This window comes from Lampetra fluviatilis, chromosome 7 (genome assembly GCF_964198595.1).
Source record: "Lampetra fluviatilis chromosome 7, kcLamFluv1.1, whole genome shotgun sequence".
NCBI lineage: Eukaryota > Metazoa > Chordata > Hyperoartia > Petromyzontiformes > Petromyzontidae > Lampetra > Lampetra fluviatilis.
Window position 1 is genome coordinate 18,160,666 of NC_136281.1, and position 27,830 is coordinate 18,188,495.

The 27,830-nt window shown below is 54.0% G+C and overlaps 1 protein-coding gene across 4 annotated transcripts in view; it reads left to right on the forward strand.

Annotated features, from left to right (window-relative positions):
• Positions 1-26,122, forward strand: part of LOC144933685 (protein dispatched homolog 1-like) — a 60,762-nt gene extending 34,640 nt beyond the window's left edge. For 3 of the 4 annotated variants that reach the window (XM_078858753.1, XM_078858752.1, XM_078858754.1), the window contains 7 exons: positions 10,718-11,442; positions 16,118-16,147; positions 17,781-17,904; positions 18,466-18,593; positions 19,305-19,405; positions 19,989-20,086; positions 20,509-26,122. In XM_078858753.1, the coding sequence (XP_078714879.1) occupies positions 10,733-11,442; positions 16,118-16,147; positions 17,781-17,904; positions 18,466-18,593; positions 19,305-19,405; positions 19,989-20,086; positions 20,509-23,835 (4,518 nt within the window). In that variant the 5' untranslated portion in view covers positions 10,718-10,732 and the 3' untranslated portion in view covers positions 23,836-26,122. Of the gene's footprint in view, positions 1-9,337; positions 9,581-10,717; positions 11,443-16,117; positions 16,148-17,780; positions 17,905-18,465; positions 18,594-19,304; positions 19,406-19,988; positions 20,087-20,508 lie in introns of those variants that run through there. The other variant, XM_078858755.1, reaches the window with a different exon arrangement.
• The last annotated feature ends 1,708 nt before the right edge of the window (positions 26,123-27,830 follow it).

Genomic DNA, 27,830 nt, shown 5'->3' on the forward strand with positions numbered 1-27,830 from the left:
TTAGCAGCCGGGCCGGCTGCGAGCTATGTGGGAGGGGGTGATGTAGTGGTGATACGCGCTGGGGTAGGGATCGTGTGCCAGCGCGTAGTGATTGGCTGTGTGTGTTGGTGACGCGCGCTGACGGTGAAGGATCAGGGGTCAGCGCGGGGTCGGGGGTTATGAGGCAGTGATTGGTTGGGTATCAGTGACGCGCGCTGACAGCGATGGGATCCTGGGGCAAGCGCGCGGGGATTGGTCAACTAAGGGGGATGCTCACGTCGAGGTCCGTTTCCCGTGAGCGGGGGCTATATAAGGTGGTGCGCACAGGCGCACGGGGAGCGAGTGACCAGCGAAGACTGAAGACGGAGGAGGAAGAGATAGGGCCCTGCGGTACCTAGTCCCGCTGTCCTGTAGGGGCCGGGGTTCTGTGTGACCCAGAGGCGGAACCCTGGGACCCGGGGCCGAGCGTCCGTGAGAGGGCCGGCCCTTGGGACTCAGAGGTTGTGGCCCACGCCCAAGCTGGGGTGGGCCTGTAGGCTCCACGGACGTTACGGGGCGGAGTGCAGTGTGAGCCTGCAGTGTGAGCCTGCAGCGTGAGCCATAGTAACTAAACGTGTCAAGTGAAGTGTGTGTAGTCAGAGGAATAGTAACTACACGTGTCAAGTTAAGTGTGTGTAGTCAGAGGAATAGTGACCACACGTTGTATCGTGACAAGTCAAGGTTTAATAAAAAGTGTGCTACCCGTCAAGTGGTTTCCTGCCGTCATTCCAATACTTCATATGTATGAATCCTTTATTTAACCAGGAGATTAAATGAACCCATTGAGATGCATGATGTACTGTACGCCTTATTGCATCTTTTGCGAGGGTGACCTGGGTCACTTAAGGATTTCACTAAAAGGTTTTTAGACACATGCCATCTTAAAATGAATAAATACTACTACTAGAACATTTTAAACTGCTTTGTAACTCTTAAATTCATGATATAAAAAAACAGAGATTAATGTGGCACTAATCTTTGTTATCGGCCCTCAGCTTGTGATGCAAATTCCACATTCTTATGATGATCCAGTCGCAAGAACAATCGCTGTTGTCTTTTCAAAAAGTGGCGTATATTTGTATAGAGCCCAGAAGGATGATGGGCTGAGTCAACCTCCAAACAGGGTTTGAACTCACACCCTTCCCGTTGTGAGTCAGGTGCCATTTGCCAACATGTTTGAACATTTAAGAAGAAACTGCTGACAGTTGTGAGCCTTTGGTGGGAATTCCACATTTCTGTGGTAGGCACCAGTCTTTCCTGCAGGATGACCACCGTTGACTTTCAACGGATACCAACATTACCGACCACGGATGTCGATTCCAGCCTTCTCTCTGTGAGCCGTGGGCCCTACCTCACCCGCGCTACCGCCCTCCGTGTCGTGCCGTCAGAGCGTTGTGCCGCGGACGCACATTCTATTCGTGGCCTCCGACGCGGCGGCGGTGGTGGGCGGCGGTCGTCGCCATCAAGGTCGCTATCGTTTCGAACGCGGCGCTGACGCGCGCGGCCCGGAGGTGCACTTAGGCGATTGCGCCCACGCCCGGTCCCACCGCCGCCGCCACCATCGGCCATTGCTATGCGCGCCACGAGTCTCCTCCTCCGGTAGTCGCCCACCACGGTAGAGTCGTCCTCGGGAACGGCTGTAGCCGTCGATTCACCACCAGCACTCGCAGCAGCAGCAGCAGCCGTTCCGTCTGTTGGCCGTTGATAGCAAAACACAACGCAATAGAAAAGTCGTGTTCATCTCATAGACGTGTGACCCGGCTGCATGTTTCAGGATGCCAAACTTGAATTTTAAGCGTTTTAAAAAAGAAACAAAAAATAAAATGAAGCAATTTACAGCCATGTTTGTCATTATGGCGCTTTTGTGGTGGGAAAGGTGCAGCCCTGCAATTGCTTGCTCATGTCACTGCTGGCGGAAGGGCCTCTTGAGGGTATTTTGGCCTACTCTTCCCCACTGACCAGATGTCTTGGAAGAGGTCAGAGTACCGACACTTCGCCCTACTATGTGTGACCTATAGATGGACTCACCGGTGAATCCAGGAGAAGGAATCGAACTGCTTAGCCGTGGATCGCAAGTCTGGTGCGCTGTCCACGACACCACGGCAACTTCCCTGGCACTTGTACGTTTAAAGTAACGTCAGAGCAGTGACATCACTGGGGAGCTATAGAAGAGTGCCTGGCTGTGATTGTATTCGTGTTCCTACTGGCGAAGCTCCAAACTCTTGTCACCGTGCCCGTGTTTTCTTTCTACACGAAAAGTGCCGTTTGGGTTTTGCGTCATTTGTTTGTTTAAGAGGCGCTCCTCCATAGCTTTGGAATCCTCTTGCAAAAGGATGGACCAGCTGGGCTGGCAGAGGTCGTTTTTGATTGATGTAGGTGGGGCCCCTTTGGAGAAGCACTGGTCCCCTTGGGGAGGACCTCTTACCCGTGGGCAGGGTCCCGTTGGCCCTCCTAGAAGTTGCACCAACCGCGCCATTGTTAATCTGCTTCTGGATCCAATAGAAGCCTCGCTTTAGACTGGTACCACGATGACGTCTTGATCTCGTGGGTGAGGCACTCGTGAGTGTGTTCATCCTGTCACGACCTTGCCTGTCATTACTGTGGCACCAAGTGGAGCTGGGTGTTTCCTTTAGAACGAGCTTTTTTCCCCGTCCAAGGATGGGGTGTATATTGCAGTAAATCTGAAATATGAAATAGAAAAATTGTGCAGCTCATGAGGGGGGGGGGTTGCCCCATGTGGAGTGACGTCACCCACTAATGGTTATTGGGGAGTGGTGCGGCATGTGGAGTGACGTCACCCGCTCATGATTATTAATGAGGGGAGGGGTGCGGCATGTGGAGTGCGCGACCTTGTGCGTTCGTGTAAATCTCCACACGTGCATGAATATTAATGAAAGGGGGGGCTCTTTTGCAGTGACGTCACGCACGGATGTAGCAGTGTGTTGCGTAGATTTATTTTTTACCGTCACTTTCTGTAAAGAAATGTCATATTTGAAGCGTCTTTGCATAATAAATTATTTAATTCAGCTCGACCTTCCTCTGCATGAGTGTAAAAATCCAACCCACTCATGAACATTAATGAGGGTAGGTGGGATTCATGTGGAGTGACGTCACGCGCTGGACAGACAGACATTTCTGGGTGATTGTAGTCGGTAATGAGGAATGTGAATTGAATGTAATAATTGGCTCTGATGTCTAATGGAGTGTTAGCTTCATGCTCTGTAAAGGTTCCTCCTGCTGGGTGATTTTAAACTGACTGTGAGATGTGCGGGGTGCTTGTTTGTGCCAGATCGTGACCTTATAACACAACTGCTGCTCTGTGTGTTCTTGTCGCCCAGCCCCAGTCACCTCACTCAGGCCATCGTTTCCCTTAAAGTCAAAGATGTTCATTTCAGAAAACCGACATTTCCTTTTATGGAAACAGAACACAAATCGTAAACATTTTTAAGCGGCATATTTATGCTGCAGGAGTTTTTGTCTAATAAGGAAATTGCCTCTCTGCATGGCATGGATAAATGTATGTTTGATGTTGATTGTACTTTGTGTGCACGTGCGTGTATGATGCATTGCTGTGAGTATGGTAGCGGTGGCAGAGTAGCTTAAGTGTCGCGTTACAATCTCGGTCAAGCCACTTTCATTTCCGGCCATAGATAACACAAATGTCAAGCGGTGTCTAAATATGTCCTTGGCTTCCCCTAGATCGACTCGGCCTCAAATGAGTAATTGCGTTGTGTAAACATTAAGACTGGGGAGGCAAAGGCAGCCGGATATGGTACTGGCCACACGACCCACTGCCATGCCAACCTCAATAGGTGCTCGCTAACAGGACTGGCGCAGGCCTCGCTCCAGCTCCACACGGATGTTTGTTGGTGCGAGCTCGTCTCCGCCTGCTGTGCGGTTCCTGCTCTTTACTGCCAGAGCGCCAGCACCGCTGTGTATATTCCTCTGTGTTTTCCTTCCTCCTCTGCTCTGCAATTTCCATTAAAAACCGGAATTATCTTTCAAAATGATGATTAATGTTTATTTTAATCTTATGGCAGGAGGAAATGACTCTGCTACAAGCTGCAGACCCAAACACACTTGTTCTCGCGTGTCAGTGCATGCGTTGTGCTGCGAGTGTGCACGTGCACGCGCGCAAGGTGGCTCCGAGCACTTAGAGCACACACGTGTCTGTGCAAGTGCCCGTAGTATGGAGACAAAGGGTTTGGTGGTTCCCGCAGCGTACTGACGGCGAGAGAGTGCTGGTGTGACTCCTGCCCATTCACATCAGCGACGGCCTTCACCCACATTCAAATCTAAGTGTGTCTGCAATCAAATAAGTGCGTGAAAGGTCTCATGTCTGTTGATGGCCTTGAGCCAGTGGTGGGGACAAGTTGCATCTGCAGCGACCCCGGTGGATGGTGGGCAGAGGCAGTCTACAAGATTTTAACTCTTAAAATTTCCCACCAAGTCAGGCGCTGAAGTCACTGCTCCGCTCATGTGGATTCAGCTGGATTGACTCGCCCTCAAAAGAGCTGTTGCCTCCATTTGTCAATGAACAGTGGTCCTGGTGTACAACGGAGGCTTGCTCGTCACACGAGCGATTTTAAGGAGCGTTATGCAGCAGTTAGATTTCGTGCACACTCAGGACATGCAATGCCCACGCAGGTATATCGATGGCATGATAACGTGTGGGATTGTGATGTTTGTTGAGCACGACAGGCTGGATACTTGGGCAGCCGTACAGGGGTTTTTGACACGCTCCGATCACAAGACATGATATCTCTGTCCAGCGCTGGGCGGCACTGAGAACGCTCTGAACATCACCATTTTAACTTCAGTAACCGAGGTGAGGGCTCCATCCTTGCTGATCCGCCACTTCTAGACATCTGTGAAAAAAGAGCTTCATAGCTCATCGGATTCCTCCTCCAGGATAAATTAAGATTCTGACTCTGATTCCCTTCCACCACATTCGGATGCCCATATTTTCTTTGAGTGTGGACACTTCTCTCTTGTGTTCTGAACATCTCAACAAGTGGAGAGAGCTAGGTACATGCTAAGCTGGGTGGATGCTAAAGTTCCTGTACGCATTATGATTAAATTCCCACATTGACTGCGCTCCATGCTTTGAGTGTGCGTGATTTTGCGGTTCATGTCTTGAGTGGAGTTTGAGCTATTGCCTGTCAGAAGTCATGGTTGTCTCTTGCTCAGCTGTAATACGCAGAGTAGACTCGCTCTGCATGATGATATTAACCAGATTCTGGCTGTGCACTTATCTGTATCGATGTCATTGTGAGAGAGTTCCTATCTCAGAATCGCGAGGTTACAAATTCAAATCATGGTCAGGGATCGTTTCACCCTATCTTGCCGCCAATGTTGATCAAATTAAGTTCCAATGTGTGGGACGCTGACGGTGGTTGTGCTAAGTGTATACTGCCCCCGCCATAGGAATTAGGAATTTCCACCACCGGTGCAGGGTGGCCAGTCGAGCTGAGTGCCGTCCACCGCTCGTTTGAACGATTTCACGTTGACTGCTGACCACGTGTTTTAACGGCTACTGGCCCATGGAATTTGTATGCAGCTTCCTTCATATTTCTGCTCTCACATGATCAATTCATTGTGCAGACATGATGTCATCTAATTTATTAATAAAATGGTCCACTTTAATTTAAAACAAGCGCCTATATATAATGCAAATCAATAGCTTTCAAAACCTCCCCCTTGTGACCTCATCTGCAAATGCTCTGTATGGTGTGCGTTTCCCTGAAGTGTGCGTGCGTGTCGCGTTCTGCGTTCTTCATTGTATCCACCGTGCCCTCTGTCTTGTCCTTGTTACCGTGGCCCTCGCTGCGCTCACCATCGGCAAGCTGCCCAGATGCGGCCTTGTAAGCGGACGGTGATTTGGGTCCTTGTTTTTGATCAAACATTCATCCACCTTTTATAAAAACCGACGTGCTGTCGCTCCTCTGTTACTATGGGGTTTTTTCCAAGATGAAATTAACATTTAACAAGCCCATCTCATTGACTCCTAAGAAAAGTGGACTTGGGAAGCCTTCATCCGGTAGTGGATAAAACATAGTTTGATGATCATGACAAGATTATTTTGCACAGTTTATAACGTACAGTATTACTATTTTTATTACATTGTTATTATTGTGCAATAGTTACTTTTCTGAGGGTTTTATTATCACAGTGCGGTTTTACAGTTTGATTTCCTCCTGTGTGAATCACCGACGCCATTCACTGTTTCACCTGCCCCATGCTTGTCTGAGCAACAGAAACTTTGACTTGACTTTCATTGTCATTATCGGCCATTATCTATCCACTGCTGAATGTCATGGCCAACCCTCATGGTCACGTATCGACACAATCCATCTCGCTCCTGCATACGAACTGATCCAAAACAGAATGGAGTGGTCTCCAAGGGTCCGGTAACCAAGGAGCAGCTGGTGGGAGACCGTCAGGGCCGAGCTTGGAGGTCACGTGTCAACTACAGCAGCCGGGGGACCTGGCAGGGGGCGTAAGGCGTTGGGGAGTTGTGATAGCATCGGTGGTTTTAGCCATGATGACATCCCGATCTTGAAATAATTAACAGCCTGCACCGGTCATGATGGTGCAGGCTTGTGATTCAGCACTCTGGAGGCAAGGGTTGGTGGATAATGTAGATTTGTGAAACTCCAAACCTGCTGAGGTTCAGGTGGCCAGGAGAAAGTACAACAAATGGGTTCACAAACCCATTCGTGTTCACCTTTGAGTATTCTTCCTTTGCACGCATGAGTTTTTTTCCGGGTGTCCCTGTTTCTTCGAACAGCCAAAAACGTAACTCCTTAAAATGGAATTGGGCATGTTTCCAAAGCAAGATGCTGCTGAAGAGAGAATTTGGATACTCGGTCGTGAAGTCTTTGCCCAGACTCAATGGGGCCTTCCTGGACAATTTAGTGACATCGCATTGTTAATACAGAATTAATGACAATGTGGCACTGAGACCCGCGCCGTTATTGTACCTCCCAGTTCTCGATCGAACATTGCGTCCGATTCTTCAGCTATGTGTGTGTTATAAATCACGTTTATATTGTAACGGTCACCTGAGTAGCGAGCCAAACTATCGGGGGAAACCCTGGGCGGCAGCTGGTGCCCTAAACGCGGAGCTGGCCTGTCCTGGACAGCCACCCGCGGTGCGTGTCGCGCGTTCCGCACTCGGCGATCGGAGCTCCGCACGTCTCAACTGCGAGCCCTCTCCTCCGCAGTCTCCGCCGAGCAATTAGCGAGCTCGGCCATGCCAGAGCCTGCCAAGCTGCTTCCTGCTTTCAGCTAATCAGCTTTGTTGGAACAAAGATATAATAAATACAAGAGGCCCTGTTTTCAGAACGGTCACTGTTTTGTTTTTCGACACAATGTGCTCATTAATGTTTGTTTGGGGTGTTTCTCTCTTTCCTGAATCGCGGTGAGGATTGTTTGCGAGTTTGGCTCGCCGGGCCACAGCCTGCGGAATACAAATGTTATGAAATAAGAGGGCTGCATGTTTCGTATTACAGGACATTTGTTAAAGTGTTTGCTTTTTTTCCAAGGCTTGCTCTTCCGTCTAATTTTTTAGTTGCTGTTTTACGACCTGGGTAACATGGAGTTCGTGTGTCTTCTCTCTGAAATCTCTGCCACGCACACCGCTGTGGGCATCTGCACCGACTTGAACTGGAGATGCCCGCATTTGGATTTCAAGCGGCTGTGAAAATGTGCACGTTAAATCATAACTCTTGTTCACCCATACATATACTGAGCGACGGCCTTAATCACATCTTTGTCCTTGCACTTTGGTCATCTGTGGGTTTGATTTAGGTTGCGTACATAGTTGCATGCTTGATGGTATATTCCACTTTGACGCGGCAAGCACGAGTAACCTGAGTTAAACTCCTGCTATTCTGCATGTGAACTGAATGCTTTGAGTTTTGCGCGCCTGTGTGTGCGGCTGTGTGTGCGCGCATCTGTGTGAGTGTGTGTCTCTGGCTGTCTTGGAATGTCTCACAAGGAGGTTAAAATTTCCTGGGTGTTTACGAGAATCTTGTTTGCACTGCAGCTTAGCTCTTATTCATCCCTGAGCCAACCCCACAAACACCCACCCCCTTTCACCCCACCCCTCCCCCTCCTGACACCTCACCCCTCTCCCACCCACACCCAACACACATACCGGACACACCCATCCACTCGCACATGTGCGCACACCAACTTACGCACACCAACTTACGCATGTCAACCTACGCACGCCAACTTACGCACGCCAACCTACGCACGCCAACTTACGCACGTCAACTTACGCACGCCAACTTACGCACACCAACTTACGCACGCCAACCTACGCACGCCAACTTACGCACGCCAACTTACGCACGCCAACTTACACACGCCAACCTACGCACGCCAACCTACGCATGCCAACCTACGCACGCCAACTTACGCACGCCAACTTACGCACGCCAACCTACGCACGCCAACTTACGCACGCCAACTTACGCACGCCAACCTACGCACGCCAACTTACGCACGCCAACTTACACACGCCAACCTACGCACGCCAACCTACGCATGCCAACCTACGCACGCCAACTTACACACGCCAACTTACGCATGCCAACCTACGCACGCCAACTTACGCACGCCAACTTACGCACGCCAACCTACGCACGCCAACCTACGCACGCCAACTTACGCACGTCAACTTACGCACGCGCGCACTAACACTTGCACACACAGACCCGCACACCAGACATTCAGCCACATGACACAAATACTCCCAAACTCACATCCACACATTTTCCCAGGTGCACCGACACCCAGATGTAAGCACAAAGACGAAGATCCCCCGTATAGCCTCCGCAGGTTGTTCGGGCAAGTGCTTTTAGCGAGCACATAACAAGGTTGGCTCATTGCACAAGGGATGGTATGGCCAGACCCATGTCTGGCCACCTTTGTCTCGCCAGTTGTGATGCTTACATCCCACCCCAGGTATCGACTATTCTGATCTCTCAAGTTCTCACCTGGTCAAACAAATAAACTTGACCTCTACTCATTTGAGGTCGAGTTGATCTAGAGGTGGCCCAGGACCGGTTTAGATATTTCTCACCGATATCGGCCACAAGCGGGTGGGATTCGAACTCGGGTCGCCGGCTTCCTTTTGCAGTGCCCCGACAACACGCACGCCGCTCTCCCCGCACACCCCTCAGCGCCGCGTTACTCGCTCGGCCTCCTGCCGGCATCCCCCCCTCCAGCCGCCGCGTGCGGGCGGGGCGGTGTGGGGGGGGGTGATGGGCGGCGGTCTCCGTTAAAGGGGGGGGGGCGAGCGCCGGGCCGCGTGGCGTCTCTCCGGAGCGGAGCCGCCGTGGTGCCAGATGCACGCTGGGCACAGGCAGCGGTGCTCGTCAGCGCAGCTCTCGAGAGCGAGAGATTGCCTCCAGGGATTGACTCCTCTGTGCGCTCGCGCCCAACCTCTCGATCCTCTCGATCCTCACGTAAACATTGCTCTTGTTCATGGTCAGATTTCTTCGTCTATTTATTTGCCTCCGTTTTTATTTATTTTTAAGGATCCAAACGGGTACGTACGCTATTGTCTGCGCATTCAGAGCGATGCTTAACTAACGATGCAGCTCCTAATGGGTCAGGGTCAGGCTTGGCCTTAACCCTTCAAATGCTGTGTAAAACAACATTGCCGTTATTATTTTTGTACAATACTCTACATCCACACTAACCCTGTGCATCCAAATGGATGCTAATACAATGAAGCTTTTGCGATAACTAAAAGGTGGTGATCATTGTAGTTTTTGAAAACACGCTATCTTATTAATATTGCGCTACATTACAATGTCGTACCGTGTCTCTTTGTTTCATTGTGCTGTATTATTGTAATGCGTTATGCAACTGTTATTTTCATAACCATAATTGATCCGTCTTGATAATGTTCACGGCCACGCATTTGTTATCCCGTGTGTGCGTGCGAAGCCTTTGTGTAGCCGCCTCTCCTTTGAGCGCTGAGCGACGGCTCTCCGTCCCGTCGCAGGGCGCTCGGATTAAGCAGCACCGCAGGCAAATTGGCGAGCCCGACGCGGTCGTGCGCCTCGCCTTGTGGGAGAGATTTCAGGCTGGGGTGGTGCGAGCGGTGGCGCGGGGACGTCACCCCTTGACCTTCCCCCCCCTCCACCCTCCCCCCCAACCACCCACACGCGAGCTCCGGACGGTCCACTAGGCTCCTGGGAGCCGCACCGCTCTTCCCCTTCGTTGCCCGTGGCTCCCCATCACTGCCCCCCCACCCCATCACCCTAGGCAGCAGGACAAGGGGCCGCGGTGCTCTGGGAGTGTCGTGTTGCTCTATCTGCGTGACTGAATGCCTCCGACGGAGATAGAATGCTTCCCAGACGATCAGGTGTTGGGTTTCCCGCTCGACCTATTTTCCTGCTCGGGCCATGTCGGGGTAACGCGAGACCGGCGACTTCTGCTCTTAACGCCTCTTTTCTTTCCTCTTCGTTTCTTTGTGCCTCGTTCCACTTTGTAGTCGGGGAGCCGGTGTTTTTCTGGAAGAATAAACGGAATCGGGCCATGCCGTCGCAGTGGCACGCCAAGGTGGCATTAAGAAGCATTGATGCCCTTTGTCACGGTTGGGAGTTGTGGCTGTGTGGGTGTCTCGTCTTGTTTATATTCAGTGGTAATTGTCCACGTGGCATTCTCTGCGCCGCAGCCTCTCCGAGAGGCCATGGGTGAGAGCGTCTCGCCCGGCGGCTCGGGGCCTGCGGACGACGAGGAGGCCGGCCACGGGGCTTTAACAACGCGGCCCGGAGCGGCGCGCTCCGGAGACGCCGGCCCCGACGCGGACGCGGAGGAACCCGCCCGGGAACGGGATGGCGCCGCGGCCCCCCCGCAACCGCCGTGCCGCTCCTGCCGCCGTCGTGTCGGCCGCGGCACGACGGGCTCGGCGATCGCCGCCGTGCGCTGCCGCACGTGCGGCGTGGCCTGCTGCGCCGAGTGCAAGGCCCGGCTCGGCTCGGCTCCGACCTCCGCCGTGCCCAACGGACACCCGCCGGGCGCGGCTTCCAAGGGCGCGGCGACGACGACGCCGACGGCTCCGCCGCCGTCGCCGCCGCGCGACTGCGAGGCGTGCGGCAGGCAGGGGGAGCCGGCCAACGGGGCCGCCGGCGCGGGGCTCTTTGCCGCGGGCTGCGCGCACGGCCGCCACCCGCTGTACCGGCAGCAGCAGCACTTGTACTTGCAGCAGCAGCATCACCTGCATCGACAGCAGCAGCAGCAGCGCGCGCAGTGCGCGTGCATGCGCGCGGGCGCCGGCCGCCCCCCCTGCTGCTGCTGCTGCTGCTGCCGCCTCCGCTGCTGCGTCTGCGCGCGTCACGTCCCGGGCGCGGGGCTGTGCCTCCAGCAGCCGGGGCGATGTCATCACCTCGTAGAGCTCAGGTGAGAGAGTGAGATGAGTGAGGAGAGAGTGAGAGGCCAGGAGGAGCGTGGGACGCACGCCGCTTGGTGTGCCGGGCCGTGTGAACGCGTGGGAAGCCGTGGGGCGGTGTGTTCGGCACTGCTTAAGGACCTTAGCAACCTCGCTTCCATTTATTGCCACGGGTGGCATCAGTTGCGTGTGGTGTTTTAAGTTAGTCAACCCAGTCTTGAGTATCTTCCGCAGTGGATACACATAAGACCCGTAGAGACAAAGGCAGCCAGGCATGGTGCCGGTCACCCCTTCGTGTACAGTGCCGGTCTTAAATAGGTGCTCGCTAACAACGATGACTCAAATAGTCTGGCTGCTTCATTAACGTTGTGGGGAGTGGTACCATTGTGGCGAACGCTATTTTTGCGTGTGGAGTGTACCAGTGCGTGAGTGTGCGCGAGCTCGTGAGAGCGGGGCGATGACACTCGTGAGCGTGCAAGCGCGTGCCGAGCGAGAGCCGCCTCCGAGTTGTCGCTGGCACCGAGCTCGCGTCTCCTGAGCGTAGCTTCCTGGCAGCCTCGCTGAGGAAGGGCGAGATCGCAAAAATAAAAAGTAAGAAAAACAACACAAATAAAAAGCTGAAAGTTTCCTAAGAAATCGAACTGCCTTGTTTGGATTTTGTTAGGGAAGCCAAGATGGGTTGGTCACTGGCCACCGAAGCCAAAAACCCATGGCCACATATTCGGTGATATTGTGTAAAGACGTGGGTAGTGCAAGGGCAGCCCGCCCCATCGCTGAAACAACCCCTTGCCCTAATCCCGTGGTCCTTTAACCATCAGGTCTCACTCCTGCCACCATGGATCTTTGAGGGCACCAGAGTCAGTAAGAGCTTGAAAATGCCCCTGGGCTGAAATGTCATCTCTGCCTTGCTGATAAAGGATATACGCTGGTTCATTTGTTGAGTTATTCAATTTCTTCCACAGGAGTTACGTATATATAGTTGACTTGTGTGTGTGTGTGTATATTGTAAAAACCTCTGAAGCTAGACTTGAGTGCTGCAATATGGGATAAACTGGGAGGACAACCAAACAAATAAATAGATACTCATATTAAATAATAAAATAACAACTTTGGAGCACTGTTCGTGAGCTAATGAATCTACGCTCGGGCAAAGCACAGTGCCGATTTTATGCAACAACTAAAATAGATGCATTTATTAAGACAGGGAAGTGTAAGGATTTAAATGTTAGCTCATGTCTTTGTTTTTTTAAGTTGTGAATAATAAATTCCCATTTTACGTAATGGCGGAAAAGAACAAAGCATGTTTTGCGATGAGACAAGGGTGCTGCATGTCCGTGCGTCTTGCGTATCTCTCGCACCGAACGGGAATAATGACTAGACCGCGACTGCTGGGACAAATAGCCGTTGTCGTTCAAGCAGACCGGTGGTGCATTTACCTAAGTCACACGAGACCCCTTTTAGAATGTTTACAATTAATTGTAAATGGCAGTGGCCCCAACAGCCACACTAATGCTACCGGTCTAAGGTCCCCCCCCCGAGTAGCGGCAGCAACGTCCCGATCCACAATGCACATCGTTATATTTGTTGACCCAGGAATGCTTCGCTGAATCTCAAGGCTCCTTTCAGGAGGATCCTGTCGAGTTTACATAGTAGGGGATGGCGATTGCTGTTTGTTTCCCAAATTAATAGTTTGCGAGTGATTTTGCTTAATTTGGAAAAATTTGACCTTGGTGCCGCCACCAACACAGTGGCCGACTTTTCTTTGAATGATATCACCGGATCTCTCACGTCAACTGTGATGGTTAATGCACCCGCAGCATTACCCAGTGTGACCAGTCAGATTTGAACTGTGATCTTCTGCACCAAGCAGTGAACGGCCAAGTACGATGTTGCGGTTCTTTGTGTGATAATGATCAAGAGGTGCGTGGAGTAAGCGGTGCGTTTGTTGTTGTTAGCAGGACTGCTTTTACTGCTTACATTTTAAATTGCCTCTTTGGTAACAATTTGGTTTTGATTAGCACTTAAAACTTTGTGGCATGTTGCCATTGTGCTCTGGGTGTCACACTATGGGATGAAGAATGCGTTTGGATCTCTGGCAGGGCAGTGGGCAACCCTTCGTGTTAGAGAACGGCCCACTGAAGCTGATATCGCGGAGGTACTTCTGAGATCCCTCGGGTGGCCTCTGATCTGCACAGTCGATGGCAGCCCTTTCCCACTCGCCGTGCATAAGAGGGAAGTTTTTCACGTGACTGTAAAACTGATATTTTTTTTAATCTGAGAGCTGGAATTTATCAAAATGAATGAAGAACTAAATGACTTTGGTTTGTGAGGCCAGGGGTAGATATGTTGAGACCGCCCACTGCTGCCATTAAGTCACAGGCGGCTGCGTAGATTGAGCCCCAGGTCTCCGCGGTGCCAGCTCTTAACATCCTCACGAGGACGTTGTTAGATTGAGTTTATGATGGTGTTGCACCGATTAATTGCTGTCTATAAATATGTAAGAAATTAGAGTGGTAATAATTAATATTCTCATTATATACTTTGTTTGGGGTCCTTATTGTAGAAAATTTAAGATTGACATAGGGAAAAGACGTGAATTAAACTTTGAAAATAGAAAAAAAATATGAATTTGGTTGAAACCAAGATAATGAATACATAATGGTCGAGAAAGGTACATGTCAGAAATTAAGCCTCATGAGGTCTCACCGGATTAAACATCGGAAATTAACAGAGTAGTTAACTGCCATGCAATACAAATATATCCACGTTCTTTAAACGATGCATGAGACTGCAACTCACGAGTTTACTGTTTTATATTTACGCTGAACAAAAACCAATACAAGAGATCACATTCAGCTCGTGCGGCAGTTTGTTAGCAGTGGCAAATAATTGGTGGCAAAGTTACTGACTTTGTTCGTGGCTTTTGTCACCGTTATTTTATGAGTTTCGGGGTCACTAAAGTCTAAGCGCGACCCCCGTGGCCGTCCGAAATTCCTCCGAGCACCAAATGAATTTCTAAGCAACTCAAGATTTTTGCTGTAAAAAAAAAGTCAGCGCCAATTCTGTGGCCACCAAAATTTCCGTGGAGGCTCTTTAACGAAACGCAGAAAACGATCGTCACTTTTTTGTGATGGTTTTGTGGACAGCACCAACGTGAAAAATGTTAAGTATTCGTTTGAGTGTGCTGGCCACGGCTTAACCGTTTCTTGTGATTTCTGTAAAGGAGGCCCGGCTAATTGTGCGGCGAGTGGGGGGAGGGCGGTCTCTAAAGGAGCCGCTCGCTCAGAATCGGCAGCGGCGGCGGCAGAAGCGCAAAACAAAAACACAAAAAGCCTCTGTGCCGTGGGTTTGTTTGCTCTTTGGAAGCCTCAGAAATAACCGCGAGCTCCGGCGCTGGGCACCGGGCGCCTTGCGGGCGTGACGGATCTGATCGCTGAGGGTTTACCACCGCGGGCGGCCGAACCCAAAAAAAAGAAGAAGTGTACTTTGCATCGTCTTTGTGTTGCAATGGGGAGCGGTGGTGCCCGAGTCAGGGTGCAAGGACACTCGATGGTTCCGGTTTGGTTCCTGGCAATGATGCAAATCGCCAACGTTGACATTCTGATATCTGATCCATAGTCTGGGTGCCCTGAGATTTGTTTGGCCAAATGGGAGCACTTTCTCTGTGTGCAAGGCACTGAGTTTGATTAAATGGGCTCATGAACCTGGAGGTTGGTGTAGTAACGCAGTGGCAGTTGTTCACGTTTCAGATGCAGGTTTTAAATTTGTTATTTGGTTGATGCATTGCATTGTATACATCCATCAATTAAATTTGATTATTTATGATCACATGATGTGCAAATGAGGTGCTAACTTAACTTTTAAGCACATTAAGCGAACAAAAGTGTATAACCGAGATGCAAAAGAGTAATTTCTTGACTCGACTCGCGATTGCGCACCGTGACGGCACGATGACACCACGCGACACGGATCGTGGCCTCCCGACTCGGCAATCCGTGTCGCGCGCTGGCGATTCCACACGCGGTGTAAGACTCGGCGGTGCGAGCCGGCTCCGCACCGCCGCCCCGCGACGTTCGTGATGATGATGAGTTGCAGCGATCACGAAACCAACCCGCGCACGTGGATAGCGTGCTCACTCGCACGCACGCACGCACGCATCGTCTCGCCGCGGGGGGAGGGTGTATTCGCAACTCGCACGCGCTACCCAACGTACGCAACTGAAACATCTGTGTGTGACTCGAACGGTGCGTGCTTGTGTGTTGGGTTGATGTGATATCGAGTTGCAAAGCCGCTCACCCCGTGACATGTTTTGACAAACCGTGCTTTCTTATTCACAGCTGTGTCTGTGTTGTGGGTGGTGTTGTGCATGACTGCAGATGTGTGTGTGTGTGTGCATAGCGCAAGAATGTTTGTGTGTCGCACGAGGCCGTGTGTGTTTGTGTGAGTTTGCAATCGGCTGGTGATTATATGCATTGGGTGGAAATGAATGGATATGATAAAAAGAGAGGATGTAATTGATGTTTGTCTAGCATTCCAATGTGGAACCCTACTCAAACAGTGTATTTCCTGGGTAAATGAGTCACCATTATCATTGTATCTGTGCATGCATTCGTTTTGCTGTGCATCACGTCCTGTAACGGACGGTGCATTTTATTTACTGACCGGCTATTTTATTTTATTTTCCAGGTCTAAGAAGCCGTTTGAATTCCCAAAGAGGTAAGCGCCGCAAAAAACCATCAACAGCATCCGGCAGTGTCGCACTTTGTTGTTCCAGTGCACACTTACACAGTCTGTGGCACCTGACAACACATTGGCAATCATTTGCGCACTCTCCCTCACTCACTCTCTCACTCTCCCACTCTCTCACTCTCTCCCTCACTCACTCTCCCACTCTCTCACTCTCTCCCTCACTCACTCTTTCACTCTCTCCCTCGCTCACTCTCTCCCTCACTCTCTCACTCACTCCCTCACTCACTCCCTCACTCTCTCACTCACTCTCTCACTCTCCCACTCTCTCTCCCACTCTCTCACTCTCTCACTCACTCTCCCACTCTCTCACTTTCTCACTCTCTCACTCTCTCCCTCACTCTCTCACTCTCCCACTCTCTCACTCACTCTCTCCCTTACTCTCTCACTCTCCCACTCTCTCACTCACTCTCTCACTCACTCTCTCACTCTCTCCCTCACTCTCTCACTCACTCCCTCACTCACTCTCTCACTCTCTCACTCACTCTCTCACTCTTTCACTCTCTCCCTCACTCTCTCCCTCACTCACTCTCACTCACTCACTCCCTCCCTCTCACACTCCCTCGTTCCCGCTCTGTCTCCCCTCACTCCCTCCTTCCTGGCCCCACATTCTTTTGCATGAGTGCGAGCGACTAAGCCATTGCTCTTGTCGGTCTGCGTCGACGTAGAAACCAGTAGATGAGAGAGCAACAGCAGTGTCCAGCCTCGCATCCCCTCCCTTGCCACCCCCAGCTTGCTGATGAGACGCCCTCCCATGCTCTTCCTGTGCGTAAGTCTAGAGACCCGTGCAACGTAGCTACTTAACTTGGGTGTGAGCGTGCGCGCGCGGCGCGGTGTGCCCCTGCGGTGCGCTCCGTGAGAGGCGTCCGCGAGGAATGGGGAGTGTAGCGTCGCTTCGCTGCGCAGTGGGTGACGAACGAGATGGCGGCCGACCTCGGCACTCGAGTTAGACCCCGATAGGTGGAAGCCAACGGCGCGTCCTGTTTTCCGGTGACGCCTGGCTGTGTGCGTGTGCGTGATGGCGCCTGCGTGCGCCCACGCACGCGTCGTCGTAGGTTGTACGTCGGTGTCGGCCTGTGCTCGGCTCGCTTCAGGCCCCCGCGACGTGTGCAGAGAGACAGTTTGGGGCGGTGTTACGCGCAGCGTGCGTTGTACTTGCAGCACACTGAGAACCGCGGCCCGTGCGGCTCTCCGTGTGCAAGTGACTGTGCGTCCACACGCAGCGCGCCGCACGCTCGTCTACGGCCACGCCGGTACTCGCCATGCGGCGGTGCGAATGCAAACGTAGAAGTCCGCGTACGGAGCCGATTTCGTCCCACCGCCCGTGCTCGCTGCCGTTTCCCCTCCGTGGAAACATCGCGAGATAGGAATGGGAACCGTTGTGAATGGTGCCGGTTCAAGCGATTGGCCTTGTGAGAATTGCCGGTGTGGCGTGCTGGCTTACCCTATCTCCAAGTGAATCTCAAACGGTTGCTGTTCATAGGCCACACGGAAGGAGAAGAAGTGACAGCCTTTACCTGCCCCAGGCCCGCCCTGGCTCGACGTTCTCGGGCTGCGAGGCTTAAAGGGCCAACGCCGACCCCCCCTCTCTGTGCGTGCGCAGCTACTCGGAGCTAATCGCCGACTGGCCGATCGTGGTGCTGGCCATGTGCACGCTGCTCATCGTGGTCTGCGCCCTCGTCGGAGTTCTGGTCCCTGAGCTGCCCGACTTCTCTGACCCGCTGCTGGTGAGCTCGCCCAGACTCACGCTCACCCAGACTCACACTCATCCAGACTCACACTCGCCCAGACTCGCACTCGCCCAGACTCACGCTCACCCAGACTCACGCTCACCCAGACTCACACTCACCCAGACTCACACTCGCCCAGTCTCACGCTCACCCAGACTCACACTCACCCAGACTCACACTCGCCCAGACTCACGCTCACCCAGACTCACGCTCGCCCAGACTCACACTCACCCAGACTCACACTCGCCCAGACTCACACTCGCCCAGACTCACACTCGCCCAGACTCACACTCACTCAGACTCGCACCTAAACACAACTGAAATTCGCGCTCGGGAGCAAATGAGGTGAGAGTGAAGGAGTGGAGAGAAGGAAAGGGATAGACGTGTAAGAGTGAAAGGGCGACAGAACGAACGAGTTCGAGCAGCGCGCTGTTCGCGCCGGTGCCTGCTTTGGCGTGCGCGATCTGGGCGGCTGCCGGCAGGGGAGGTGAGATGAAGGGGGCGATTTGCCGTGCGGAATGCGCGGTGCCGACGGTCGCCCGTGTGTGGCCCTGGCAGGGCTTTGAGCCGCGCGGCACGGAGATCAGCCAGCGCCTGGTGACGTGGAACAACATGCTGAAGAACACGGGCTACATGGCGACGCTCGCCAACTACCCCTTCAAGTACGCCGAGCAGGTGGCCAGGAGGTGAGACTTCCGACTGCGTCCTCGCGGTGTGTTGCGTTTGACGAAAAACGTCCACTTTTGTCTGTGCGTCTGTGTGTGCGGGGAGCGGAGGTTTAGCCGTGAACACACTGCGCTACAGGTGCAGTTTCAATTGACAGCCATGCGCAGCGCCGGCGTAAATCAGTCCGTCAAGGTGGTGTGGGCCCTTTGCGCGGTTGCGGAGGGCTCGTAGGGCTGTGGTTCTGCGGCCCTCTGCGTACCATGCGAGGCTTGCAGGAAGACGCAACAGGGACACAAATCTCTAAAATCTTGTAGATTCTGATCCAGGGCGCCCGTTTTCTGGAATATCCAGCACAAATTTGAAGTTTCATTAATGAGAGCGGCAAAAACAAACCCCCGTAATATGGGTGTTTATATTATGGGAGTGACAGTCGCCGCAGTTAAATCGCAATTTCCACAACTGGGATGACACAGAGCAGCAATCATGGGCCCCAACTGGCAGACCAATGCCCCGTTGTTGAATCGCCCCGAGCTGCTGCCGTGCAGCTCCCTCTGAACGGTTGACATGAGATGCCATGCAGGCACTCGCTAATAGCGCTCACCCCGGAATTAACGGGGTTATTGTGTGTGTGCGCGTGGTGCGTGGTGCGTGTGTGTGGTGCGTGCTTGCGTGTATGGTGCATGCGTGTGTACATGTGTGGTGCATGCGTGCGTGCGTGCGTGCGTGCGTAGCCAGGGTCAGCTGGACAAACCCTGGAATGACGATTATGGGCGCGACCGGAGGGCGGCCGAGTGGGACTTCCACACCGACGCCTTCTTCTGCGACCCGCCCGGCGAGTCCTCGCTCGCGACACCCACGCCGTCGCATCGGTATCACCACGGCGCTTGTGTCGGGCTGTGCGCACTTAGAAGCCATGTTTACTGTCATCGGCTCGCTGGAGATCACGGAACAGACCCCGGTGCTATGGGTTGACTGAGATAGCCGGTAGACGCACCACCTGTGCGCACCACGGTACCATCCTGCTGTGATGTAGCCTCCCGGTCCTTTGTTGCTGAAGGGGTGGCTGGTTCAACCACCCAGTGGTGTCTTTTGCCGTCACACATTCCATGCACACGCACGTGGAATTGTAACCACCACCTTGTCTTGGGCCTTCCGTTTGGTCACGAGACACGTGGAGCCCACTCCAACGCCCGTCTCGGCGATCAGAACCTCCTCTATCCACCCAGCGCAGCCGGTTTTATTCGTCATCATATTTAGTGTTCATTTCAGACTCCTGGAGTCCGCCTATCTGATCCATGCAGTAATTCCATTTGGCACACGCTGCGAGATTAAATTGTTGTTATTGTGTTATTCCAGCAAAGGCTGTAGCTGCACACTTTGTAACGGCATCGATGTTGTTGCCGTTTGCGCTGCAGGGGACGGCTACTCGCGCGTCGTGTTCGCCGCAGCGGACGGGGGAAGCCTGTGGAACATCACCACCATCCGCTCCATGTGCAGCCTCTACGACGCGCGGGTGAGGAGGGCTTGCACACCTCGCGTCTGCGTGTGCACGCTCGTGTGTTTGTGTGTGTGAGTGTGTGTGTCTGTGTGTCTGTGTGTCTGTGTATGAGAGTGTTATGAGGGTGAATCTATCCATAGGAAAATGACTGTTAACGCCATGAAGTGAGACTCAATTTATTGACCCCCGGAGATACGCTAGGCTTTGAATTCACAAGCTGTGTTTGCTCTACCGCTGTGCCATGTGGCCGGGTGCGTGCACGTGCGTGCGTTCGTGCGTGCGTGTGTGCGTGCGTGTGTTCGTGCGTGCGTGTGTGTGCGTTCGTGCGTGTGTGCGTGTATTCGTGCGTGCGTGCGTTTACTTGCGTGCGTGTGTTCGTGCGTGCGTGTGCGTTTACGTGCGTGTGTTGGTGTGTGCGTTCGCGTCCCGCCCTGCAGGTGAGCTCCCACCGCACATTCCCGGAGCTGTGCCAGCGCACCACCACCGCCGTGTGCTGCCCGAGCTGGTCCCTCGGCAACTACGTGGCGCTGCTGGGCAACCGCTCGTCATGCCGCGAAGTGACGGAGCGCGACCTGGCGCACGCCCTGCGCCTGCTGCAGGCCTGCGCGCCGCTCTACCGCAACGGCAGCCTGGGCCCCGACTGCTGGGACGCCGGCGCCGGGCGCCGCGACCGCGCCAAGTGCCAGGCCGTGCCGCGCCGCTGCGCGCGCCACAACGCCGTCTACCAGATCCTGCACTACCTGGTGGACAAGGACTTCCTGGCGACGGGCGGCGGGGAGGGCGCGGCGCGCCTGCGCTACAGCGTGCTGTTCGTGCCCACGGAGAAGGGCGACGGCATGATGCGTCTGTACCGCGACAACCTCGAGCGCTGGAACCGCACCGACGGGGTCACCAGCGTGGTGGGCATCGAGTTTGGCATCAAGCACTCGCTCTTCCAGGACTACCTGCTCACGGACACGGTGTACCCGGCGGTGGCCATGGTCATCGTCCTGCTGCTCATGTGCGTGTACACGGGCTCCGCGTTCGTCACGCTCATGACCATGTTCGCTATCGTGAGCTCGCTCATCGTGGCGTACTTCGTGTATCGCGTCGTGCTGCGCTTCGAGTTCTTCCCCTTCATGAACCTCACGGCGCTCGTGGTGTTGGTGGGCGTCGGCGCCGACGACGCCTTCGTGCTGTGCGACGTGTGGCGCCACGCCAAAGCCGATCGCCGCGCCGCCAAGGGCCCCGGCGCCGACGACGCGGGGCTCACGGAGACGGTGCGCGCCACCCTGCGCCACGCGGCGCTCTCCATGTTCGTGACGAGCTTCACCACGGCGGCCGCGTTCTACGCCAACTACGTGAGCAGCATCACGGCCGTGCGCTGCTTTGGCGTCTACGCCGGCACCGCCGTCCTCGCAAACTACGGCCTCATGGTGAGCTGGCTCCCGGCCGTCGTGGTGCTGCACGAGCGCTACCTGGCCGACGTGTTCCGCCCGCGCGGGGGCCGCCCCGGCAGCGCGGGGGAGGGGCAGTCTCTGCCGCGCCGCCTCTGGGCGGCGGTGGAGCGCTCGCGGCGCGCGGCCTCAGCGGCGTCGCGCGCCTTCTTCGAGCGGCTCCTGCCGCGCATCGTCGTGCGCCTGCGGCACGCGTGGCTCTGCGGCTTCGTGGCGTTGGCGGCCGGCGGCGCCTACGCGGTGTTCGCGTGGCCCGGCATGCGGCTGCCGTCGCTGGAGCTGGCCGAGTTCCGCGTATTTGCGCCGTCGCACCCGTTCGAGCGCTACGACGCCGAGCACCGCGCGCTCTTCGCGTTCGAGCGCGCCGGCCGGCCCGGCTCGGGCGGCGGGGACGACCTGGCGCTGCCCGTGACGCTCATCTGGGGCGTCGTGCCTGAGGATAACGGGGACCCCCTCAACCCGGCCGACCGGGGGAAGCTGGTGCTGGACCCCGGCTTCGACGTGGCGAGCGCCGAGTCGCAGCTCTGGCTCCTCGACTTCTGCCGGCGCCTGCGCAACCACAGCCTCTACCTGCACCGCGAGCGCGAGGCCGACTTCTCCGGATGCTTCATCGAGACCTTCAAGCAGTGGATGGAGTCGGAGGACTGCGACGACGCCGTCGACGACCAGCACCGTCACCGCCAGCAGCAGCGGCGGCGAGACGGCGGCGGCGGAGCTGCGGCCTCGCGGGGCGGCGGGGACGCGGGGGGGCGTGGCGGGCCCCTCGGCCTGAGCCTGGGCGGCGTGGGCCTCGCCCCGTGCTGCTCGTCGTCCGCGTTCCCCTACGAGCGCGACGTCTTCGAGTTCTGCATCAAGCGCGCCGTCCTGGAGCTGGAGCGGCGCTTCCGCGTCACCCTGGATGGGCGCACGCCGGGACCGCGCTTCGACGCCAACGACTCCTTGCGTGCCGTGCTGGTGGAGTTTCAGAGTTCGTACCGCTTCACGCTGGCGCACGAGCGCATGGCGCGCTTCCGCCGCGAGGTGGACGCGTGGCTGCGCGCCGAGCTGCTGACGGCGCCGCCGGGCCTGCGCCGCGGCTGGTTCGTGAGCTCGCTCGAGTTCTACGACCTGCAGGCCAGCCTGTGGGCCGGCTCCCTGCTGTCGCTGGGCCTCGCCGTGGGCCTGGCGTTCGGCGTCATGCTGTTGACGACGCGCAGCCTCGCCGTGAGCGTTTACGCCCTGCTCGCCATCGCCGGCTCCATCGCCGTCACCACCGGCTCGCTGGCGCTGCTCGGCTGGGAGCTCAACGTCTTGGAGAGCGTCACCGTGTCGGTGGCCGTGGGCCTGGCCGTCGACTTCGCGGTGCACTACGGCGTGGCGTACCGCCTGGCCCCGGGGCCCGGGCGGCGGGCGCGCGTCAGCTTCTCGCTCGGCCGCATGGGCCCCGCCGTGGCCATGGCGGCGCTCACCACCTTCCTGGCCGGCGCCATGATGATGCCGTCCACGGTGCTTGCGTACACGCAGCTCGGTACCTTCCTCATGCTCGTCATGGCCGTCAGCTGGGCCTACGCCACCTTCTTCTTCCAGAGCCTCTGCTGCTGCCTCGGGCCCCGCGGGGAGAATCCCACGGCGCCCGACTCGTGCTGCGGCGTGGCGCGGCCGTGCGCGGGCACCCCGGGCCAGAAGAAGACGACCACCGAGGAGGAGGAGGAGGAGCAGGAGTCCAAGACGACGCTCGGCAAGCGGGTTCACTACGGCAACGGTGGGCCACGCACGGGCGCCGAGGAGTACCGGTTGCAGGCGCTGACGAGCGAGCACGGCGCCGACGAGAACGCGTGCGACGCCTCCGCTCCCGAGCGTCTCGACCGCGACCTCGACGCGGCGTCCGTCACGGACGAGGACGGCGTCGAAGAGGACCCCGCCGCTGCCTCCTCCGTAGCCTCCTCCTCGTCACCAACGATACCCGAGGAGGAGAACGGGGTGGAGGCCGCCGGTCCCCACGACGCCGAGGGCTCTCCCCTCCGCGTCGGGCCACAGCGGCGGCTCCCGCGGAGCGGCCGGCTCAACGGCGGGGTGGATTTCATCGCGCGCGCGGAGCGCGCGGTGCCGGCGGAGAGCCTGCTGGAGGCCCTGGAGGGCGTGGGCTCCGTGGCCGAGAGGGGGAGCCTCAACGGAATGCGGCCGGCGCTGCGTCTGGCGCTGAGGGGCGGCGCGGGAACGCGGGACGGCGCCGGCGCGTGCCAGGCGACGCGGTCCCTGGACCCCATCGTGCTGCCCAACAGCGAGCCCGGCGTGCCAGACGTGTGGCTCAAGCGCGCGGATGCCTCGCCCGACAGCTGCTCCGTGTGACCTCGCACCGCCGCCACACCGGCAAAAACACATCTCCACAAATTGTAGGTTTTTTTTGTACGATTCAAATTCGTAAAAGCTCACGTGAAGCCCAGCTCGTACAAGGAACTGGCAAAACTCTTTAATTTTTGTGGGACCTTTTGGTTACATTCCTACAGACGTTCATTTTTATATATAAATATATATTACAGTACTTTAATGTTGGTTTATTTTTTCAAACAAATATTTATTTCTGCACAATTGTTCAGCCTCTTCCCTGCGTTTAATTTATTTTCCTGACCAATACGCAATGAAGTAAGATTTAACGAGTAAATGAATAAATAAAAGTTGAGAACATGAAGATGATTAGGAAATGCTGCTTTCCATAACCCACTTAGCAATCTGTTACGTTTATACAACGCAAATTATTTAAAACGAGACGCGTTTCTTCCAGATTAATGTTGTGCGCTCACCCCATCTTTCACGTTCTACGGAATGACATTCCAGTCGAATTATTGCCCAGTCTGTTTTGCCTGCATAACAACCAAGGTGCTTACAGGTCGGCCTCTAACTTCGCGAGCCCCCACCCATTAACTGCAGTACACCTGGACATATTTTAAATCCAGGTTTGAAGGACCAATCCAAATCCCACACTTTGTACTCACGGAATAAAAAAAGAAATACAAGACGAAACGAAGATACCTGTAACACACTCTGCCGACGCTGTTGTGTCGTGCGCGCCGTGAGATGATGCCCTCTTCAGGTTATTTATTAATGGCGGGACTGTGTTGGCTGCGAGCGTGGGCGACGATTGGGGAAGAGCGGCGGTGTTGTCCTCTCCTCGATGCCTGCATACAAATCGTGCTGTTGTGGCAGGTGACCTCATTCTCTGCTGCAGACTGATGTGTGTTGTTGTTAGTTGTGTCGTGCGATTCTCTGTTTGGAATCACAGTTGGTGCCTGTGCAGGAGGATGGCAACATCTTTGTTTAGCTGCTCACCAATTACGGGCTTCGATTTATAAACACTTTCTAAAAATGCAACTTTTAAAATATCGATTTTTTTTTTTTTACATTGAGTGCTGCTCCCGGTTCCGTTTGTGGCTTTGAATCTTGGAATCTTGGTTCCCTGCCGCAAACGTCTGATTTGTACGCACGCGTTTCCAAGCCCTTCACAACAATGGTTTCAGCTCCAGGACTTCCAGACCAAATGTAGTCTGTCCATCAATGTCGGCTTCAATTCGCCCATGTTGACAAGTAAATGACACTGCTGATCAGCAGACCGGGATGAACTAAGGCACTCGTGAGCATGAAATACAATTGTCAATAAATCACCTGCACCAAGTCGCCAGAAGAAGTCCTCAATCTCGACGTGCTGTATCGCCATCGATAAACAGCGTTGCGTTGGAATGGCCCCAAGAACGACGGCTGTAGTGGCAACGAGACAAGAAACGTAGTTTCGGAGGCAGAAAGCCACGTAGTCTCGCTGTGTCGGCAGCCGTGGGGTTCCTCTGAATATCGGCCAATGATTGCAATGCGTACAGCTTGTGGAGACGGTGATGTCCCCTTTGTTCGTGTCGGTATCATCCGTCCAAGGTGTAGCGATTTGTGAAATATACAGAATGTTGTTTCCCAGTGGTGTTGATTTAACGAGACAACTCATGCGTGTGCCGCAGAGAGGCAAGAGGCGTCCAGTTGGACCCAAGCATTTCTTGGCGGTGCACGAGGCCAAATTATTACGTCCACTCTGCCACCGAAGCCAAGTATAGTGACAATAAAAATGCCGGCAAATAATCGGTGTCCTTTATTCGCTGCGATATTCGTGTTGCCCGGTCAGATTTTCCTTCTCAAATTCAGGCGGCATTGGTGACCTGGCTCGAGCCCCCGCCTGGCACGAGACGTGGGCGGTGGTGAAAGCGCCCAGCAGACAGCACCGTCTCTCAAAGCACGTGTCCTTGCATGCAGGCGATTGGTGCCACTCGATCGATGATTTTCTGAGCAGCCTCAAGGGCACGCCGTGACCAGGGCACTCGGTTTGAGACCCCCCTCCCCCGGGGCTGTGCGTGCGCCCACTTCATTCCGCGATGCCGAGTGTAGCTGGTTTATCTGTCTGTAGTACACATCCGTGCAATAGTGTGTGAATAAAGAACATATAAATATATTGAATGATTAAATTAAGCCAGTATTATATGTGAACATTTGTGAAAATTCTGATTGTGAACTAGTTTTTCTTGTAAAAGTGCTACATGTCTAAATGTGTTTTTTATTTATATACATGAAAAGCTGACAAATACATGCAGTTCTGATTCCAGGGCTGCGTCTGTAGTAGTTTTTTGTCGTGATGCACGGGGTGAGCAGTGATGCGCACACCACTGATGTCACCACCGCCATCTCCGTCAAGGTATGATGCTTCAGTTTCCATATCATCACCTGCCTTGTGCCCCCATGACTGACCCAGGCCCATCACTTGCTTGAAACACATCTTGTTGGTTGAGACATGGTACATAGAACCAACCGGAGTAACATACAGGTCATGTACAACAAGTTCACTCGACAAGAGATGGCATCTGGAAATCGCAGCAGTGAGCCTGGGACAGCCACCGAAACCGAGATCAAAACGGTGAAGTAAAGAGGGCGAGAGCAGGTTGGAGCAGTTAGGGAAGGCTGCACTGTGCTGCGTCCCAATGAGGTTGACATTGGTTCAGTTGTCTTGTCTGCTGCTGCTGTCGGTCGCATTTACTCAAATCTATGTTCATGGTGACCAAAGGGGACTGCCAATGCACTGCATGAAATGCTGATGGCTTTTGAGTCATGCGCAAAACCCGTGTGCTTGTCACGCATGTGTGTTGTTTAGACTCAAGCAGAGAGCGAGCTCGCCATGTGAACTGCACCTGGACAAAGGTCGCACACCTTACGAGGTGACTATGTGGCCAGAACGCCGAATTTGGCTCACGATGCAGTAGAGAAACACGGTCGGCAACAATATGCTGTGTGATCCCAAAGTACCACAGCCTGGCATCAGATACCCACCCAGTATGTTTAAGTGTAAATGACTTTTAAATTATTTATAAGATTATTCTTTGGTTCTTTTCGGTTAAGTCACGTCTAAAAATAAAATAATAAATTAAAATAAAATAACATATTGCGACGTTTCGATTGCAACACAAGCAATCCTCATCAGGCATAAAAGAAATAGCAACAAAAATCTAACTAGAAAAAACTATAGACAGACATACAAGCAGACAGACATCACAACGGCACACAGAGAGAGGAGCAAGCTGACAACGCGGCACGGGCACGCAAGCCTGAAAATTAGGAGGCAGGCACACGAAAATTAAATAACCTAGTAAAATATCGAAATGTAATGTAATACAACACAGAGAGTCGGTTAACACACAATTAACGCATAGCCTGGTTGATTACGTGTTTCAAAATTTGCTAAGTTAGAATTTTAAGTGTGAGCAACGAAAATCTAACTAGTTATAAGATCCCACTGCTTTGTTCCTGTGGCGTGGCGACAATCACCACATGGTGAGCAGTGACCAATAACCATGTGCATGTGGGTTTAATGTGTAATCTTGACATTTAATAATTACATCGTGTGTAGTAGTATAAGTCATAGTAGTGTTACACTTCAGTTCAGGTACCTACGAATGCGAAGACAATTTGCAGGCACGTATGAGGTGATAGAAGCAGGCACCGCACACACAATCATAACTTTTGTTTTTAAATGAGCACATTCAGGTCCCTGTACACGGTCAGCGAGTGCGGAGCAACGATTGCTTCTTGACGGTTATGGTTGAGTGGTGGGAATTCCACATTACGAGAGCAGAGGCCTGTCCATCCAGAAGGCGATTGTTTACTTCCCCATCTCTGAAAGATGATCGACTCTGCATCTCGATATGCATCGAGTCTCCCCCACACGGCCAGGCGCTCGGCACGGAGAGGCCCATCCCACGACTGTACAACATGGTCATGGTTCAATCTCACAATCCATTATCTTGTTTGTTTGGTCCTCT